Here is a 17,429-nt window from a genome sequence, read left to right as displayed (position 1 = left end):
TTTGAATATTATCTCTTTTTTCTCCCTGCAAGCTGACATAGCTTATAAAAGATGCCAATTATCTTTCTCTTGAAGATCTGAGAAAGTGCCTTGTATGGGGAATAGATCTTTGGCCATCATTTCCGTGTTTTTGAACTTTATTCACTTTTTAATAACTTTTTTAATGGTTTGGTTTTGCTTTCTTAGATCGCCCCCCCACCCCATATTTTATCATTTGAAACAGTTAGTGGTGTGCTCAAGTCATGACCGACTCTTTTCGACCCCATGGACTGTAGCCCACCAGGCTCCTCTGTCCACGGGATTTCCCAGGCAAGAATACTGGAGCGGGTTGCCATTTCCTCCTCCAGGGGATCTTCCCGACCCAGGGGTTGGATCCACATCTCTTGCATCCTCTGCATTGGCAGGTGGATTCTTTTACCACTGCACCACCTGGGAAGTCCAACATGTACTGGTATGAAGTCATATATATGCAGTATATGCTCAGCCATTAAGATAAATTCTTTGTGAGCGCTCTTGATTCTTCTGTCATCCGTAATGTTTATCTGTGCTATCTTGTGCCAAAGGTTTTCTTCTTTTATGGATGTTTTTAAAAAAATCCAGATTTTTGTATTATTTTGTTGTTACTGCTGTAGTTGACCATTTGACTAATACCTGATTGTCCTAAAAATATTTCCCCTTAATGCTCCTTGGATCTATTTGTCCTTTTGTGGGTGCCTGAGTTGAAAGCTTTAGTTTGTTTTCAGTTATTTTTCTCATAAATTTATATAAGGCTACATATACCCTTGAGTACTTTCTTTGGCTACTTATTTCACTTATGAGTGTTTTCCTTCCCTCCATAAATGCACTTAGACTTTGAATTTACCTCTGAGTACATTTTTGGTTGCATCCCAAAGGCTTTCATTTGCAGTGGTCTTATCATTCAGTTCTAAATACTTTGTTGTTCATGTGTGATTTATCTTTAACTCATTTGTTTGAACCCTTCCACCTATGTGCATTAGAAAAGTTAGATATCACTGATTGATAATTTTATTACAGGTGGCTAGGGAGTAAAGTCTGAATGTTGAGCTTCTATCTCTGGTCTAATTCGTGGTCCTTTTTTGGTGATGTATTTAGACAGAATGTACATTTTTCATTTGTGGGTACAGAGCCCTGCACGGATCTATTTGCTAAAGTTTGCTACTGCATTGTGCATCTCAAGATCCTTCTTGTCAGCTTGGTCTTTCCGTTCCTGAGTTGGGTTTAGCATCCAGCACCACTGTAGTTCTGTTCATTGCTCCTCACAGGTATTTTAGCTTTAAATGTTTCAAAGTGATATTAAGGGACAGAGTGTGTGTTCAGGGTATTTACACTTTCTAGAGCACTAGAATGCATTTCCCTGGTGGCTCAGTTGCTTAAAAAAAAAAAAAAAAATCCGCCTGCAATGCAGGAGACCCAGGTTCAACCCCTGGGTTGGGAAGATTCCCTGGAGAAGAAAATGACAACCCACTCCAGTATTCTTGCTGGGAGAATCCCATTGAGAGAGGAGGCTGGCGGGCCCAGAGTTGGACATGACTGAGCGACTACACCACCACCACCACCACAGAGCACTCAAATACTTTGGTCCCCGAGAGACCCTTGGTGGAAAGTGGGACTCTGTTGTAGGGCTCTGTCCCTCCCAGCTTGGGGCTGACGCTGTGGTCAGGTGGAGCTCATAGATGCCTTGAACTTTGGCACTATCACAATGGGAACTGGCTAGGTCTGGGCCCATGTCCAGGTTACACTACTTACAACCTGTGAGATCTTGGGTAAGAGACCTGACCTATCTGAGCCTCAGTTTTCTGTCCACTGGTGCATTGCCAGAAGAGTTAAATGGACTGCATAAGCCAAGCATAGAGTCAGTGCTCAATAAATGAGGGTGGATGTTATGGAGTCCTATAGCAGGGCCAAGACAACTGGAGATGCTTAGTCTTGGTGCTTCTGTCCGTGAGTTGAGGCAATTCTTTATGGCCCTCTTCCAGCAAGTCTTCAGATAAATCTGTGTGCCACCACCTACCCTCCAACTATAGCCATGAACATCTCAAGGGTGGAATCATAGAGCTGAGGGTCACATGCTCATTGACTTTCCCTGAAGATGTTCTGTCTGGTTTCCAAGGAGGGAAAGGTAGATCCTATTCAGACACTTTAGTCTCAATGGGCTTGGGTAAACAGGAAACAGATTTCTTAGAGGAGCTTTTAGAACCGGGCTTTGAGGATTGAGTAGAAGTTCTGTGGGCAGAGTAGCCTGTGATAAAGTCTTAGATAATTTAGGTAGGACCAGACTTGGGTTAGAGTCTGACTTCTACCCCTTGGGTCCTATGTCTATTACTAAGAAGATACCTTCCCACTACTTCTTGAATTCAAAACTCAGGAGCTACTAAATGTAGTCCTCTGCTATTTCTTCATCTTTCCATCTTCCCACCATCTCAGCCCAGGATAGTGGAGGATCTCCTCCATGCCAGCTGTGCCAGAGCTCCCACTATTCCTGTCTGCAGTCTCTTTCCTGTTTTTTCTCCCCTGATACTCATCTCCCAATTTTAAAAAAAGCCTCAATCTGTAGTTAATGTGCATTCCCCCATATCCCTGGATTTGGATGTTTTCTTGATTGTACTTGCCAAAGATTTGGCTATATTGGTGTTTTTAAAGAAAAGTTTTGTCAATGCAAGAACCACCTCAATAACACCCAATTCGTTATGTGAATTGAAAACTTGGTTCACATATTTAAAAGGTTGACTTGTTTCCAGAATTTGTTTTCTTATCAACATGTTCAAGGCTGTAAAATTTCCCTCATGCATCCCTTTGGCTGCATCCCACGGGTTTTGTTACATTTTGTACTATTTGAGTTGTCGTTCAGTTTCAACATGTCACTTCTATGTTGATTCCTTCTTTAACTCATGCCTCATTTAAAAACGTGTTTTAAAATTTCTCATTGAAGGCCTTTTCAGGGGAGGCTAAGTATTGCCAAATCTACTGCTGTGGTCAAGATCAGGTTATCTAACACTTGTTTCTTGAAATTTATGAAGATCTCCACTGCTGGGTTTTTTTTAAAATAAGTGCTGATTTTCATAAATGTTCCATGTGTGTTTGAGAATTTTAAGGATAGGGGATTTAGGGTTTGGTAAATCTATTTGACTAAGTGTATTCATGGTGGTGATCACGTCATCGACTTACATACTTACTGATATTGGATCTGGTGGCTTCTAAAAGCAGTGACCCCACTTTTTCCTAGGCTGGGCCCCTGCCCTCAGACCCTCTTCTCATCCCTGGAGCATCTCTGTGAGAACAGGGGGATCTTTCACCCACTTCTGGGTCTCAAGCCAGATGGTGGAGAAGGGACCCAGGCAAGGGTAGAGACAGAATGGCTCACCCTCCACAGGGTCTGACTGTGGCTTAGAGCAGGGCCCGCTCGTGAGATGGCCTACGGCGTGGGCAGGAATAGTGCTCCCAACCCAGTTCTTCCCTCCGTGGACTCGGCTCTACTGCCGACCCTTGTGACCCTTCTGGGGGCTGTGGATGAGACCGACTGGGGTACGAATCCCAGCTCCACTTCAAACCACTGTGCCTGCCCCTCTCTGAACCTCAGTTTCCTCATCTATAAATTGGGTTGATTCCCACCTCAGCAGGCTGGCCCATGGTAGATACTCAGAGATGGTCACGATTATCAACATGAGTAACTACTATAATTATTGGGGCAGCCCCGGCAGGGAGCTTGGATTCTGTGTTCAAGTTCTCCAGGCTCCTGGCTTCCCCAAGGAGACGGGATGGACAGGGGGTGGGGTGATAAAGACTCCACCAGTGGCCGGGGTCAGACGATCTTCCTTTAATACAAAGTCGATATATCTACATACACAGAGGTGGGAAAACCACCCAGCTGCTTCCGTTTGAATAAACAGTGTTGAAAGCAACAGCAGCTCTGCTCTTGTACAAAGAGAAAAACCCACTTGCTCAGGGGTGGGGGTGGGGCAGAGCCCCATCCTTCTGCCCCAGAACAGCGCCATGGTCCCGGGGGTGCGGGGAGGGGCCCCTGATTGGGGCAGCTCATGGCCTCTCTCTCCCCAGAGAAGTGGGAACCTCCCACTGTGTTCAGTCCTTCTCCTCGAGGTGGGAGATTGGCGAGGGGTGCTCGGGCTGCTGGGGGCGGGGGTCGCTGCGACCTCCTCCGTGGTAGTGCCCACCCTGTGGGCCTGACAACCGACGCTGGTGGGCCCGAGTCCCCCGACTGCCCCACCCTCACCCTCCTTGATATGTCTTGAGAATTTAATTAAAAAAGAAAAAGCAAAAAATTAAAAAAAAAGAAAAATCAGGAGGCAAAGGCCCTATTCTTGAGCGAGGCACACCTTCGGAGTAGGTAAAGGGGGGAAAAAAAGCAAGCCAAGGGGCAGCCTGAGCCTGCGCAGGCCCGCGAACATGACCGGCACGCAAGAACGTCTGTTACGCTGCAAAAAAACAGACTGTCTGTGAACAGAGTAGGAATAAGCCAAGTTTTTCTTTTTAAATTCGTCGACTGTCAAGTCTCTCTTGTTTCCCCCCTATTTGTTTCTTCTTTAAAAAAAAAATGAAAAAAAAAAAAAATACACTATTAAAAAAAAACAAAAACAAAACGAAATGTCACCGGATACAGTTACACTGAGTTTTGAAAGAAAGCTGACTCCTGTCCCCACCCCACTCCTGCCCCCCCAGCCCGGTGACCCCCAGGCTGCGGGGCAGGAAGGCTGCCTGGTGGGGAGGACAAGGGGCCCAGTTCCCAGCCCCCGCCCCCCTCTGGTTCTGGGGAGCAGCCCCTGCTTTGCTCACCGCCCCCCTCCCCCCACCCCGGAACCTCTCCTCGTGGAATCTGGTTTTAGAAGGGAATGAGGAATGTGCCAAGTATTGAAGGCGGCGGCCCGGCCCAGGGAGGGGGCTGGGGCCGTGCGGGGGGGCTTCAGGGGCTGCGTTGTCATCCCCGGAGACCCCTCGGCTGTGGAAACGTGGTTGCCGCCTCCTGCCCTGGCCGCCGGAGGGGGTCCAGGCCTCGGGGGGCCCACCCGGCACAGGAGGCGAGGGGGCCGGTGGAGTTGGGCCAGGCCAACCTGGCTCTAGGTTGCATAGTGGTCAAAGCTCCCGAGGTACTCCAGCGCCGCCTGGTAGCAGAACTGGTATTCATCCTGCGGGGTGGGGGGAGTGGGGGAGGGCCCCCGTCAGTGCCTCTGCAGCCGCCCAGGGCTCCCCATCACACTGCAGAGCTGTGCCCCTCGACCCTGTGCCTATGCTGGGCTCTCCCTGTCCTCAGCTGGCCCGCAGTATCCTACCTGTCTCTCTGGACGCAGCCACGTGGCCATCCCTGCCTCTTGTGACACTCCCCTGTGGGCTGGGAGATTGCCACTCCAGCTCTGACTGCCTGGAGACGGGGGAGCTTATGGATGCATTTAACCTAGCTTCTGGATCTGGTGGCTTCTAAAAGCAGTGACCCCACTCTTTCCTAGGCTGGCCCCTGCCCTCAGACCCTCTTCTCATTCCTGGAGCATCTCTGTGACAACAGGGGGGATCTTTTACCCACTTCTGGGTCTCAAGCCAGATGCGGAACGGACCCAGGAATGGGTGCCGACACAGACCGGCTCCCCCTCCACCTGCCGGGGGTCTGACTCTGGCTTAGAGTCGGGTCTGCTCATGAGGTGGCCTAGAGCATGGGCAAGTACAGTGCTCCCAACCTAACTGTTCCCTCCATGGACTCAGTTCTACTGCTGGCCCTTCTGAGGGCTGTGGATGAGACTGACTGGGGTATGAATCCCAGCTCCACTTCAAACTGCTATGTGACTTGGAGACACTGTGTGGTCAAAGCAAAGGTGCCCACTGTCGGCATGATGGTGGGACTCTGGGCCTGGCTTCAGGATCCATGACCCCTGCCAGGGTCCTGGCTGAGCTGGACCTCGCTGAGGCCCTGGGGCCGGGAGGGGGGACCCATCTCCGTTCACTCCGAGGGATGCTTCTCAGCTCTGGCCTTTGGCTTACTCTTGGATCAGCCCAAAGCAGGAGGGGCTGAGGACCTTTTACCCTCGACAACCCTGGGAGTGGGGGGTGGCTGTGCCCACTGCACAGAGGCGAGAACAGAGTCTGGTGGTGGCGTCAACGTGAGGCTGGGGGGCCCTCTCCTCCCCCCAGTCCCCCCACCTCACCTCCATCTGCACCATGGCTGGCCTCTGGGTCCGCAGCATCTTCACTGTCTGGAAGATGTCCACCACACCCTCGTACCGCATCCGCTCCAGCACGATGCTGAGCGTGATGAAGACGCCCGTCCTGCCCACGCCAGCACTGTCAGGGCGAGTGTGCAGGTGAGTTCAGGGGGTGGGCGTGTGGGGGAGCCTGGCTCAGCTGCCCAATTCCTGTCCTGCCTGCTCTGAAGCCCCCTGCCCCAGGGATGAAAGGAGCCCCAGCGGGAGTGCCCGAGGCTGTGCTCGCAGAGACTCCCGCTTCGCGCCACGGGCAGCTCACCTGCAGTGGACAGAGATGGGGCCGTCCTGGCCGAACTGCTCCTTGGTCTTGTGCACTTGGCCGATGAAGTCGATGAAGCCTTCCCCCGACTTTGGCACGCCCTGCTCCGGCCAGTCCGTGAACTGGAACTGCCGGACCGTCCGGGACTGGCCATCCTGGAACGGAGAGAGAGTGAGCTGGGTCCTGTTAGCAAGGTCAGTGGCAGTCACCCTCGCCAACCACAAGCTGCACCAACAGCACTCTCCATCCTCCTCACCCTCTGCCACCCACCCTCCTTATCCCACACCATCTTTCGTTGAGATGCTCCGGTTTCGTCTTTACCACCCAAGGCTGCCAAGTCCATCCTCCTCACCATTTCACTTCATCATCCAGCAACACCATCTCACATGGCAATCGTTCACCCCCATCCCCTGACTGCTGCTCTCTGCACAGCTCCAAACCCATCCACCACAACCAAAGTGACACCAACATCATTGTTGTCTGTTATCCTCCATTCTGCACTGTCCACGGTACACCTAACATCTGCCCTTCTTGACCCATTCTCCATCTCCCTGGCAACCTTCTCTCTCATTGTCTTACAGTAAAAGAGCACTGTCCCCATAGTGTCATGTTCCAACAGCACCACCTTCCATCTTCCACCATGGACGTCATCTTCAGCCACTCACCAGCCCTATAATCTCCTATCCTTCACCACTCAAGGGTGCCATCTTCCACCAGCCACCATTGTAAATTTATCATCTTCTACCTGTATACCCAATACCTCTGCCTCTTAACTTTCATTATCCACTTATGGTAGCTCATAATCCATCTGGTGATGCCACCTCCCATTAACTTTCTCCATCTCCACCATCTAAATCTCAACCACTCATCTCTCCAATCCTCATGCCCACCAATAAATCACTCATCTCTCCAGTTCTCAACCATTCATCTCTCTAATCCTTATTGCACCACTCAACCTCTTGGATCCTCATCTCCACCACTCAACTATCCATTTCTCCAATCTTCAGCCCCAACAATCACCTTCCATCTCTCCTATCCTCATTCCCACCACTAAACCAGTCATCTCTCCAATTCTCAACTCATCACTCAACCATCCATGTCTCTAATCCTCATCACCACTACTCAACCTCTTCAATCTTAATCCCCAATACTCAACCATCCCTTTCTCCAATACTCATCCCCAAAACTCAACCTTCCATCTATCCAGTACTCATCTCCACTACTCAACCATCCATCATTCAAATCTTCATCCCCACCACTCAACCACCTAATCTCACCAACACTCGCTTCCCACTACCAAGCAGTGCCATCCATCATCATGGCTCTCTTCCACCTTTCATTTATCATGACCCAATGGTACCATTTTCCATAATTCATCCTTAGCAATCCATCATTCTTCCCCATCTAAGGACCATTAGACATTCCACTATGTCAGACCACTGACATTCTCCACCCTCCCTCACTGATCACTTACCTTTTCCATTCACAGTCTCTACATCAAAATGTTGCAGTCCAGTAATGCCATCTGATTTAGATGGTCTCCATCCTCCACCACCTAACACTTTCTCCAATCCCACCTTCCTCTCTCTTGGACCATCAACAGTACTGCCTATCACTGAGTGTTCATCATTCTTTTTACTCTTCAGATCACTTCCTCTCCATTTTATTCCATCTGCCACTGGCCAAACATTTGCCCTTTCTAATCTCACCTCTCTCCATCCATTGCTGGTAACACATCACCCTTCACCAAGCCATGGTTCCATGTTCTACTGTCATTCTCCATCCACTTCTATCCAGACATTCTAGTCTCCAATCTCACCTTCCTCTCATCTAAGACCATCCTGTTTACCACCCTCCTCTGTCACCCAACAGTGACATCGTTCACTGAGTCTCCAATCCCCATTCAACCAATTCAATGGTGCCATCCTGAGCTACCCATGCACAATGACCGACAATGCTTTGTCCATCAGGGTTCACTATCCACTGGTAACATCTGGACTGACATTTCCATGCCCCATCATTCTACCCATGGATTCTCCAATTTTGGCGCTAACTTCCATCCTCTGTCACCTAACAGTCTTCATCAGACCCCATCTATAATACATGCCCTCTCCTATCACCCAGCACCACCCGCCTCCACTGGGTCTTCTCCAGTCAATACCGTCTACTCTCTCCTTTCTCCTCTCTCTCCATACAATGGTTCCAATTCCTAGCACCTGGCCTCCTCACTGTCTACCACTCTTTTCCCATCTGCAGTGGCCACTACTTGACACCATCAACCCATCACCTTTCCCCCAGCCTGCCTTCAGCCCTCTAATGCTGCCCTCCATGGTTGCTGCTTCCCAGCTAATGCCCCACTCACTCCCTTTGACGTGATCACCATGGACTATGTCCCCAGTGAGTAGCGTGACATGTGCTCTGATGGGGAACACCATGGGGTCGTGGTCCTCTCTTCCACCTGCTCGGTGGTGGGGGTGATTGTCCAGCTGGCCCGCTCACTCCTCTTCCACCCAACCCCTGGGCCTTTGCTTCCACCCCCCAACTAGGAAAGCCCTCTCCAGACCAGCAGGGGAATGGTGAGCTGCCTGGAGGGTCTGTCCCCGTGCTTACCCGGGCGTCTGTGACCTTGAACTCCCGCAGGATGTACTGAGGCATGTTGTATTCCGCCATAGGATCCACCACGAAGTACTGGTAGCGGGCGGAGCGCTCGGCTGGCCAGTACTGGTGACACTTCTCCTGTTGAGGGGGTGGGTGCTGTGGTCAGCCCTGCCCCCAACCCCTCCACCGGTCCCCGGTCACTCCCTACCCTGCCCTGCCCCGTACGGTCCCCGGCTCACCCGGCCCATCTCCCTCAGCTTGGTCAGCATCACCACGATGGTCGAGTTGTTCTCCCAGAGCATGCGCCAGAAGTCCTCCGTGGTTTCCGCCAGCGGGCCCTGTGTGGCTATGTAGGCCTTCTGCTGCCTGTGAGGGGGGAGGGGGGTGGTGGCAGCGGTGAGTCTAGGGCCCCAGGGAGACCCAGGCCCAAGCATCATCTCCCTCCCTATCTGGTTCAACCCCCCACAAAGAATCCTGTTCTGCACCTGGAGAAACCACCAGCCTCAGAATCACTCTAGCTTCGCGAGGAAGCTGTGGGACTGTCTGCAGGCATCTCTGCTTTCATTCTCCAGCCCCTCCAGGGCTATGCATAGCTGCCCATGCCTAGAACACCCTCCTTTGCTCAGGGCTTCTCAACCCTGGCACTATTGACGTTCGGGACTGGACGACTGCAATGGGCCCCTGACCTGTAGCCAGTGCATCCCTGGCCTCTGCCCCCTAGAAAGTGTTAGTTGCTCAGTCGTGTGTCTTTGTGACCCCATGCACTGTAGCCCACAAGGCTCCTCTGTTCGTGGGGATTCCCCAGACAGGAATACCAGAGCGGATTGCCACTTCCTCCTCCAGGGGATCTTCCCGATCCAGGAATTGAACCTGGGTCTGTTGCATCGCAGGCAGATTCATTAACATCTGAGCCACCAGGGAAGCCCTAGATGCCAGTAGTAACCCTCCTCTCTCAACTCCCATTTTAGCCACCAACAACATCCCAGATGCTATCAAGTTTCCCCTGGAGGGCAGAACTGCCCAGATCGCTGCTCTTCTCTGAGAGAGAGGGACAGATGGAATCAAGTTCCAGCCAGCAGCCATCAGTTAAATGCATATCTAAAGAGTCCCTCCACCTCAGCTGTGACTGCATGGGGCTGGCAGGGTCTGTTGAGCTGTCTCCCATGCAGGACTGGAGCCCCGGTAGCAGCCAGGGCCAGGTTTACCTGTAACCATCAATGAAGCTGGCATTAATGTAGTCGGAGCCCTCCACGCCCCGGATGGGTTGTAGGCAGACCCGGGTGCTCTCGTAGGGCATGATATTAACCAGGCGGTTCTTGAACTTGTTACAAGGCAGATTGGCACTGATGAAGCGGGATGTGTGGGCTTTGGAGTTGGCCAGCCGCTGTGGAGATGAGGGGACGCCATCAGGACAGCCTCCATGTGGGGACCCAATTTCCCTGGGGTGGGAGCAGGCTGTGTGTTCTCAGCCAGAGGGCTAGCAGGGCCATGGTGGGCAGGGGAACACCAGCCCTCCTACCCTCTGGTCCCCTTAAAGGGGGGGAGGTTGGAGGGAGAGAACTCTGGTCTCCTGCTTAGCCCCCTCTCCCCCACCCAACCACAGCATCCTCTCCCCCTTCCTCCGCACCCACCTTGAACTCGAGTTCCATGCCAGTGACGTGCTCGCCCGGCTCCACCTGCGTCAACTTCTGGATGTAGGCGTAGAGGCTGCGGGCAGGCACCTCCGTGTTGCCGCAGCCCACGGCCTCCAGCAGAGCCTCGTGGATGAAGCTGTACTGGTCCTCCGTCTGCACCATGTAGTTGCGCTGGGACCTCATGAGCGTCACGTGGCCGTACACGTCCACCGTCTTCTCCGGCTTGATCCGCTCCAGCATGGCATCAATGACGATAAAGCAGCCTGTGCGGCCCACACCCGCGCTGTGGAGATGGAGTGGGCTGTCAGGGGGCACCCGAGGGCCAGGGGAGAATGGGGGACAGGGCACAGAAGGGAGCCTGGAGTGAAGGGGCGGGGGCCTGGTACCTGCAGTGGACCACGATGGGGCCCGCGTCTGGCGGGTTGCAGGTCTTGACTCTCCGCAGGAAAGCCAGGAATGGTGTCGGGTACTCAGGCACTCCGTGGTCTGGCCACGCCGTGAACTGGAACTGCCGGACCTCCCGTTTCTCGCTGGAGCCGTTCTGGGGGTGCCGGAGACACTGTTGGTCAATGCGGCCCACCACCCGCGTGCTGGGGGCCCAAGTTCACACCTCCAGACCACCATGTCCCTGAGCACCTGATTTGGGCGCCCAGCTGCTCCGGGGAGTGGGCGTGTCTCCAGCTCAGTGCCCCCATCATCTTCGTGCACTCCTCCCCATTTCTCCCTAAACCTGCTCCCCCATCTCAGCTGATGGTGGCACTGTCTCTGGCCAAAATGTAGCAGGAGTAGTTCTTGACTCCCTTCCCCTGCGTGTCCACACGCAGCATCAGTCAGCACTGCCCGCTAGGCTTTCAAAGTCTATCCCAAGCCCACCCACCTCTCACTCCTCACTTGCCCCCTCCACGGTGATCACCTTAGTCCAGCTCACTGTCATCCATCCAGACCAGAGCAGTCACCTGTTCCCCCTGGGTGTCCCCACCATCTATTCCCTCCACAGCAGCCAGAGAGTGCTGGTGAGCACCTGAGTCAGGTCCCGCTGCTCCTCTGCCCACAGCCCTCCCTGGGCTAAAAGCCAGAGTTGCCCCTGCTCCCCACAAGGTTCTGCACCTCCCCCCTGCCCTCCCTCTGCTCCAGCCACACAGGACTCCTCACGATTCCCAAAACACCCAGGGCCTGTGCATGTGCTGTGCCCTCTGCCTGGAATGCTGCCCCCAGACCTCTGCAAAACCTTCCTCACCAACTCCAGGTCCTCCACTACATGCTCCATTCTTCCCTGTTTTACTTTTCTCTTATGTGTAAGATCTCTGGTTGTTTTACATATTTGCTGTCCACGTGTTGTCTACTAGACTGTAAGCCCCACAAGGGCGGTACCTGACACAGTGTCTGCTTAATGTGTCAATCAACTGAAAACCCTCACTCCTGTCTTTCTGCTCAGGTTTCGGGCACCTGTGCCAGGTACATGTTCTATGTTAGGGCACGTGGCTGGCTGCCAGGGAAACACAGTGGTGCTAGAGCATCTCTCTCTTCCTACATGACAATAAAAAGTGTCCCCAGTCTTCCAAGGCACTAGAAATAAAAATAAATGGCACCGTAATGAAACTTACAAGCCTTTGCATAGCAAAGGAAACCATAAACACAACGAAAAGACAGCCTACAGAATGGGAGAAAATATTTGCCAACGATGCAACTGAGGGGCTTAATCTCCAAAACAGATGAAGAACTAATACAGCTCAACAAAAAACAAACAACCTCATTGAATAATGGTCAGAAGATGTAGACATTTCTCCAAAGAAATACATCAAAAACTCTACAAATTCCAAGGGATGGAGAGGATGCAGAGAAAAGGGAGCCCTCCAACACTTTCGGTAGGAATATTAATTGGTGCAGCCATGGTGGAGAACAGTATGGAGGTTCTTCAAAAAACTAAAAATAGAACTACATATGATCGAACACTCCCACTCCTCGTCATATATCTGGAAACAAAACTCCAATAAGATACAGGTACCCCTATTCCATAGCAGCACTATTTACAACAGGCAGGACATGGAAACAATCTAAATGTCTGTTGACAGATGAACGGATAAAGATGTGATACATATATACAATGTACTACTCAGCCACAAAAAAGAATGATACAATACCATTTGAAGCAATATGTATAGGCCTAGAGATTATCATATGATAAAAAATGCCATGATATCACATGATAAAAAGTATCAGAACACTTATGATATATGATATCACATATGAGAACACATGCAGAATCTAAACTATGACACAAATGAACTTATCTACAGAACAGAAACAGACTCGTGGATATAGAAACCAGAGGTTGAGGCAGGGCTGGAGTGGGAGGTAGGGGTTAGCGGATGTAAGCTCTTACATATACAGACGGGATGAACAACAAGGTCCTACTAAGCACAGAGAACTACATTCAATATCCTATGATAAACTATAATGGAAAAGAGTATTAAAAAGTTATGTATACACATACCTGAATCACTTTACTGTACAGCAGAAGTTAACATTGTAAATCAACTACACTTCAATAAAAATATTCAAAGTGCCCCCAGACATTGCCAAATGTCCCGAGCGGCAAAATGCTGCAACCGAGAATCACTTGAGTAGGACACGGGGAATCGTGACAGACAGCAGCCATCAGTTAAATACAAAGATTCCCTCCACCTCAGCCCCGACTGCCTGCTCTGTCCTCCGTCCAAGACTGGAGGCCCCTCGACTGCATGGCCAAGACCCTGCCACAAACCCAGGCTGGGTGAGGGAAGGGGTCAAGACTGACCTTGGTGTGGGGGGTGGGCAGGGTGATTGCTGGTGAGGGGAGCAGAGGTTCATTGCTAAGTTGGATTCTGCTGGTTTGTCCTGCTGTGGCTGGAGACAAGAGCTGTTTCCCTGAGTCTCAGTGTCCCCATCCATAAAGTGACCACTTGAGAATGTGCCCAGCCTGGGTCAATGTGGTTTTTCTTCCGTCCAATGGGGAGTTCCCAGGGCAGAAGCTCATCTTCCTTCTGCACCCACCATCGCCCCCTCCCACAGCCCCCCAGTCTCAGTCCAGGCCCTACCTTGTGTAGGGAGAACGTCCTCACGCAGAAGGTAGCCAGCTCGATGGTGTCCAGGAGCGTGACCTGAATGAAGCCGTAGGTCTCCGTGCCCCTGTTGGGCCAGTACTGGTCGCATTTGATCTGCACCAGGTGAGGGAACACAGGTGAGTGTGGGCCGGGGCCAGCTCAGGGCTTGGGGGCCACAGGGTCCAGGCCTCACCCGTGATTTCTCCTCTAGCCGCGTCATCATAACAATGGTGGCTGAGCGCTGCTCCCACACCATACGCCAGAAGTCGCCAAAGGTCTCTGGCAGTGGCCCCTGCGTGGCAATGTACGCATTCTGCCGCCGGTAGCCGTCCACATAGTTGGCGTTGATATAATCACTGCCCACAATGCCTAGGCCGGGGGTAGGGGAGAAGTCAGAGTTCAGTGGGGGTGCTCTATCCTTCTAGGCTGGCTCCACCTGGTCCACTGCTTAAAGGAAGCCCTCCGAGACTGCCCCAGTCTATCCCCAAGGAAATCATGGTGCATATACTCCATGGTTTCTCTGCCTCAACATTACTGCCGTTTGAAGATAGACTGTTCTATGTTGGGAGCTGTCCTTTACATTGCAAGGTACTGAGTAGCATCCCTGGCCTCTACCCTCAAGACGTCAACACCACCCCCCGCCCCACAAGCTGTGACAACAAAAATGTCCTCAGACATTGCCAAATGTCCTTTGCGGTGAAGCTGCCCTGAAAAAAGCTACAGATGTAAAGGATGGATGGAAATCTGTAGAGGACAGTATCCATCAGTTAAATGCAGATCCAAAACTTCTCAATGGCTTTGGGTAGGGTTGGGCCAGGCCTCAGTTTCCCTGCCTATCTCCTAGCTAGTCCACTCTGGTCTGGCCCCCCGGCCAAGAGAAGACATGGGGTCTACGTGTTCTCCATGGAATGAGGACAGGCCAAGGTTGTTGGGGAGGAGCCTGGGACCCCGCATGCTACCTTCGATGGGTTGGAGGATTACGCGGGAGTGGTCGTAGGCGATGACATTGGCATAGCGGTTCTTGGGCTTGTTCACTTCCAGGTTGGAGTGCTCCCACGTAAACTGCTGGCCCGGGTCGATGGACTGTGGGAAATGGGAGGCAGGAGATGTCACGGTGGGCATCTGTGGGCCGCAGGAGGGTGGAAGGTGAGGGGGGGGCTGGCTCACCTCATACTCCTGGGAAAGCTTGAGGCTGTCATTGGCCTTGAGTCGTTCCGTGTGCTCCGCCATGTCCCCAATGGGAATGGGCGGGTGGCTGAGCATGCCTGCAGGGAGAGCAGACCCGCCCATGCGGCCAGTCACTCGGGGGGCCAGGCCGGGGAGGGGAGGGGGCAGGGGGTGCTCTACGGAGTGAGTCTGCGATGGACGAGCTGCAGGTTAGAGGGGGTGGCGGGGAAGAGGAAGGTCTGGGGTGGGCCCCCTGGGGGTGAGGAACCCAGGCCTGGAGGAGGAGCACTAGGTGGAGTCTCCCCCACCCTCCCCAGGCCCCCTGACAACCAGCTGGGGAGGCAGGTGCTGGGGGAGGGTTGCCCCGCAGGACTTCAAGCTCCTAGTGCCTTGTGGCAAGAAGCAGGCAAGTGACACAGAGATGAAGAAGCAGATGTGGCTGGCTGAACCTTCTGGAATATCGTCCCCCTGGTGAGGGCGGGGGGCCCACACCCCTGTCTGCCCCCTTGGGGGTCGGAGGGACCAAAAAGTCCTCTGCCAGGTGGAGCTGAGGGGCTGGGGAGGGGAGACACGGGGTATGTGTGTGTAGGATGATGGGGTGGGCGTGGGTGTTTGTTCCCCATCTTTAGGCCTGCCAGACGCTTCTCTCCTGGGGCCCAGCGGCCATGCACACGCACACACACTCACTCAGCAGTTACTGGGAGGGAGATTGACAGCTGCGCACCAGCACCCAAGCACCGGTGTTAAACCTATAGGGATTTGCCAAGTCGACTGCTGAAGAGCTGTTGTCCACAGCCCCCGTGTGCTGCCCGCCATCCCCGGGTGCTGCCCCAGGGCCCGCGTCTAAGGGGTCGGAGGCTGGTGTCTATTTGACTGGTGGGTCCCCCTGCCTCTTGCGTGTATTCTGACACAGACCTGTGCCCTACACCCCTGCTCCCAGCCCCGTTCTCTCTCCTCCGTTCTCTCCCTCTCACACACACGCACGCAGTCACAACCTGCCACCTTAGGGCCCAGGGGACCAGACCCCCACCCCCTTCGAGAAGCCAGCGCAGGACAGGTGGGCGGAGAGAGAGGAAGCCGGATGGAGAAACCAAGGATGAAAACAAACAGGAGCGAAAGGAAGCCAAGAACAGAGAGACACCGGAACTAACTTTCAAAGTGAAACCCCGGCTCCCTGAGGGGGCTGCTGAGGCCTGAATCTGCAGAAACAGCAAACAATAAATAAATGAAAACACGCGGGGGAGGGGGCCCACCTCCCCCCACCCCTCGCTGGGTGCGCGCACAGTGGTCGACGGACAGATAGATGCAAAGGGCAGAGCAACTTCAACAAGTGAGGGACACATGGCCGTCAGGGCCCCAACCAGAGAGCCCGCGACAGCGGCTGGGCATCACTTCAGCTGGATACTGGCGAGTCCTGATTTTCCGCTATGACTTTGGAAAGATCTCAAAGCTTTTAGGTTCTTCTGTCAACCTGTCGTCCCCACACCCCGCCACCCCTGACCAACCTGGCCTTGGATCCCTTGTTGGGGGTCAGCAGAGGGGATTTTAGAGGAGAAGCAGGATGGTGAGGGAGAAACTTGGGGACAGGAGAACATACGGGCCCATGCCATGAGCTGTAAGACGGACAGAGGCCATCAGTTAAACACACATATTTAAAATTCTCATCTGGATGGAAACGGAATTGACATAAGCTAGTCCAGAGACAGAAGAGAGAAGAGAATACAAGCGATGCCATGAGACTTTTCATGATCGCCTGTGGAGGGCTGCAGCCATCAGGTAAATATAAATGATCAAAACCCGCATTTGGAGAAACATGGAACTAACATGACACAGTCCAGAAATAGAAAAGAGAAAGAAATATATTAGGAGTAGCATGCAAGACTATACATGAGCCCATCAAAGCCCCCATGATCTCTTATTATGGAGGACTGCAGCCATCAGTTAAATGTTTAAAAATCTCCATTTGGTTGGAAACAAAAGTTAACAGGAAGCAGTTCAGAGACAGAAAGTGAAGATCAGGCTGTAGGTAGAGAACAGCAGATGTGACCATGCTATGAGCTCCCAAGGAAAGAACAGCAGCCCTCAGTTAAACTGAAAATCCCTTAATTTGGTTAGAAGCAGCTGGCATGAGCCCATTGAGGAGGAGGGGGGGGCGGGAACTGAGGGGAGCATTGCACATGAAGATGATCAAGGGCAGGGTCCTGATTCAGTTCTCCCACCACACGTGGCAGGGGACTCAGCAGAATCCTCTTAATCTACAGGGAACTATAATGAAACCGGGAGAGCATGAGCATATGTGGCCACAGAGCGGGGAGAGAGTGAGTGTGGTGGAAGTGGAATTTTTGCTCCTTGTTAGAGGCGCTTCCCCGGGGAGGGTGGAAAAAACCCGAACACCCACCACTGAGTGGACTTAAGACTAGAGGTGTGAACAGAGGCACAGCTTTTTCTGCCAGAAGGAATGAGG

The 17,429-nt window shown here is 52.6% G+C and overlaps 1 protein-coding gene across 20 annotated transcripts in view; it reads right to left on the bottom strand.

Moving 5' to 3' along the window:
- Window positions 1-3,820: 3,820 nt before the first annotated feature.
- Window positions 3,821-17,429, bottom strand: part of PTPRS (protein tyrosine phosphatase receptor type S) — a 109,887-nt gene continuing 96,278 nt past the window's right edge. For 10 of the 20 annotated variants that reach the window (XM_070464915.1, XM_070464895.1, XM_070464898.1 and 7 more), the window contains 13 exons: window positions 16,117-16,164; window positions 14,966-15,063; window positions 14,758-14,881; window positions 13,992-14,167; window positions 13,793-13,912; window positions 11,102-11,256; window positions 10,713-10,998; window positions 10,287-10,465; window positions 9,321-9,447; window positions 9,094-9,219; window positions 6,484-6,638; window positions 6,168-6,303; window positions 3,821-5,159 (listed from right to left, as the gene is read on the bottom strand). In XM_070464915.1, coding sequence (XP_070321016.1) covers window positions 5,091-5,159; window positions 6,168-6,303; window positions 6,484-6,638; window positions 9,094-9,219; window positions 9,321-9,447; window positions 10,287-10,465; window positions 10,713-10,998; window positions 11,102-11,256; window positions 13,793-13,912; window positions 13,992-14,167; window positions 14,758-14,881; window positions 14,966-15,063; window positions 16,117-16,164 — 1,799 coding nt within the window. In that variant the 3' untranslated portion in view covers window positions 3,821-5,090. The remainder of the gene's footprint in view (window positions 5,160-6,167; window positions 6,304-6,483; window positions 6,639-9,093; window positions 9,220-9,320; window positions 9,448-10,286; window positions 10,466-10,712; window positions 10,999-11,101; window positions 11,257-13,792; window positions 13,913-13,991; window positions 14,168-14,757; window positions 14,882-14,965; window positions 15,064-16,116; window positions 16,165-17,429) is intronic. The other 10 variants (XM_070464901.1, XM_070464903.1, XM_070464905.1 and 7 more) reach the window with 1 other exon arrangement.

The sequence above is a fragment of the Odocoileus virginianus genome, chromosome 3 (genome assembly GCF_023699985.2).
Source record: "Odocoileus virginianus isolate 20LAN1187 ecotype Illinois chromosome 3, Ovbor_1.2, whole genome shotgun sequence".
In the NCBI taxonomy this organism is placed as follows: Eukaryota; Metazoa; Chordata; class Mammalia; order Artiodactyla; family Cervidae; genus Odocoileus; species Odocoileus virginianus.
This window is presented reverse-complemented; position numbering and strand designations above follow the sequence as displayed.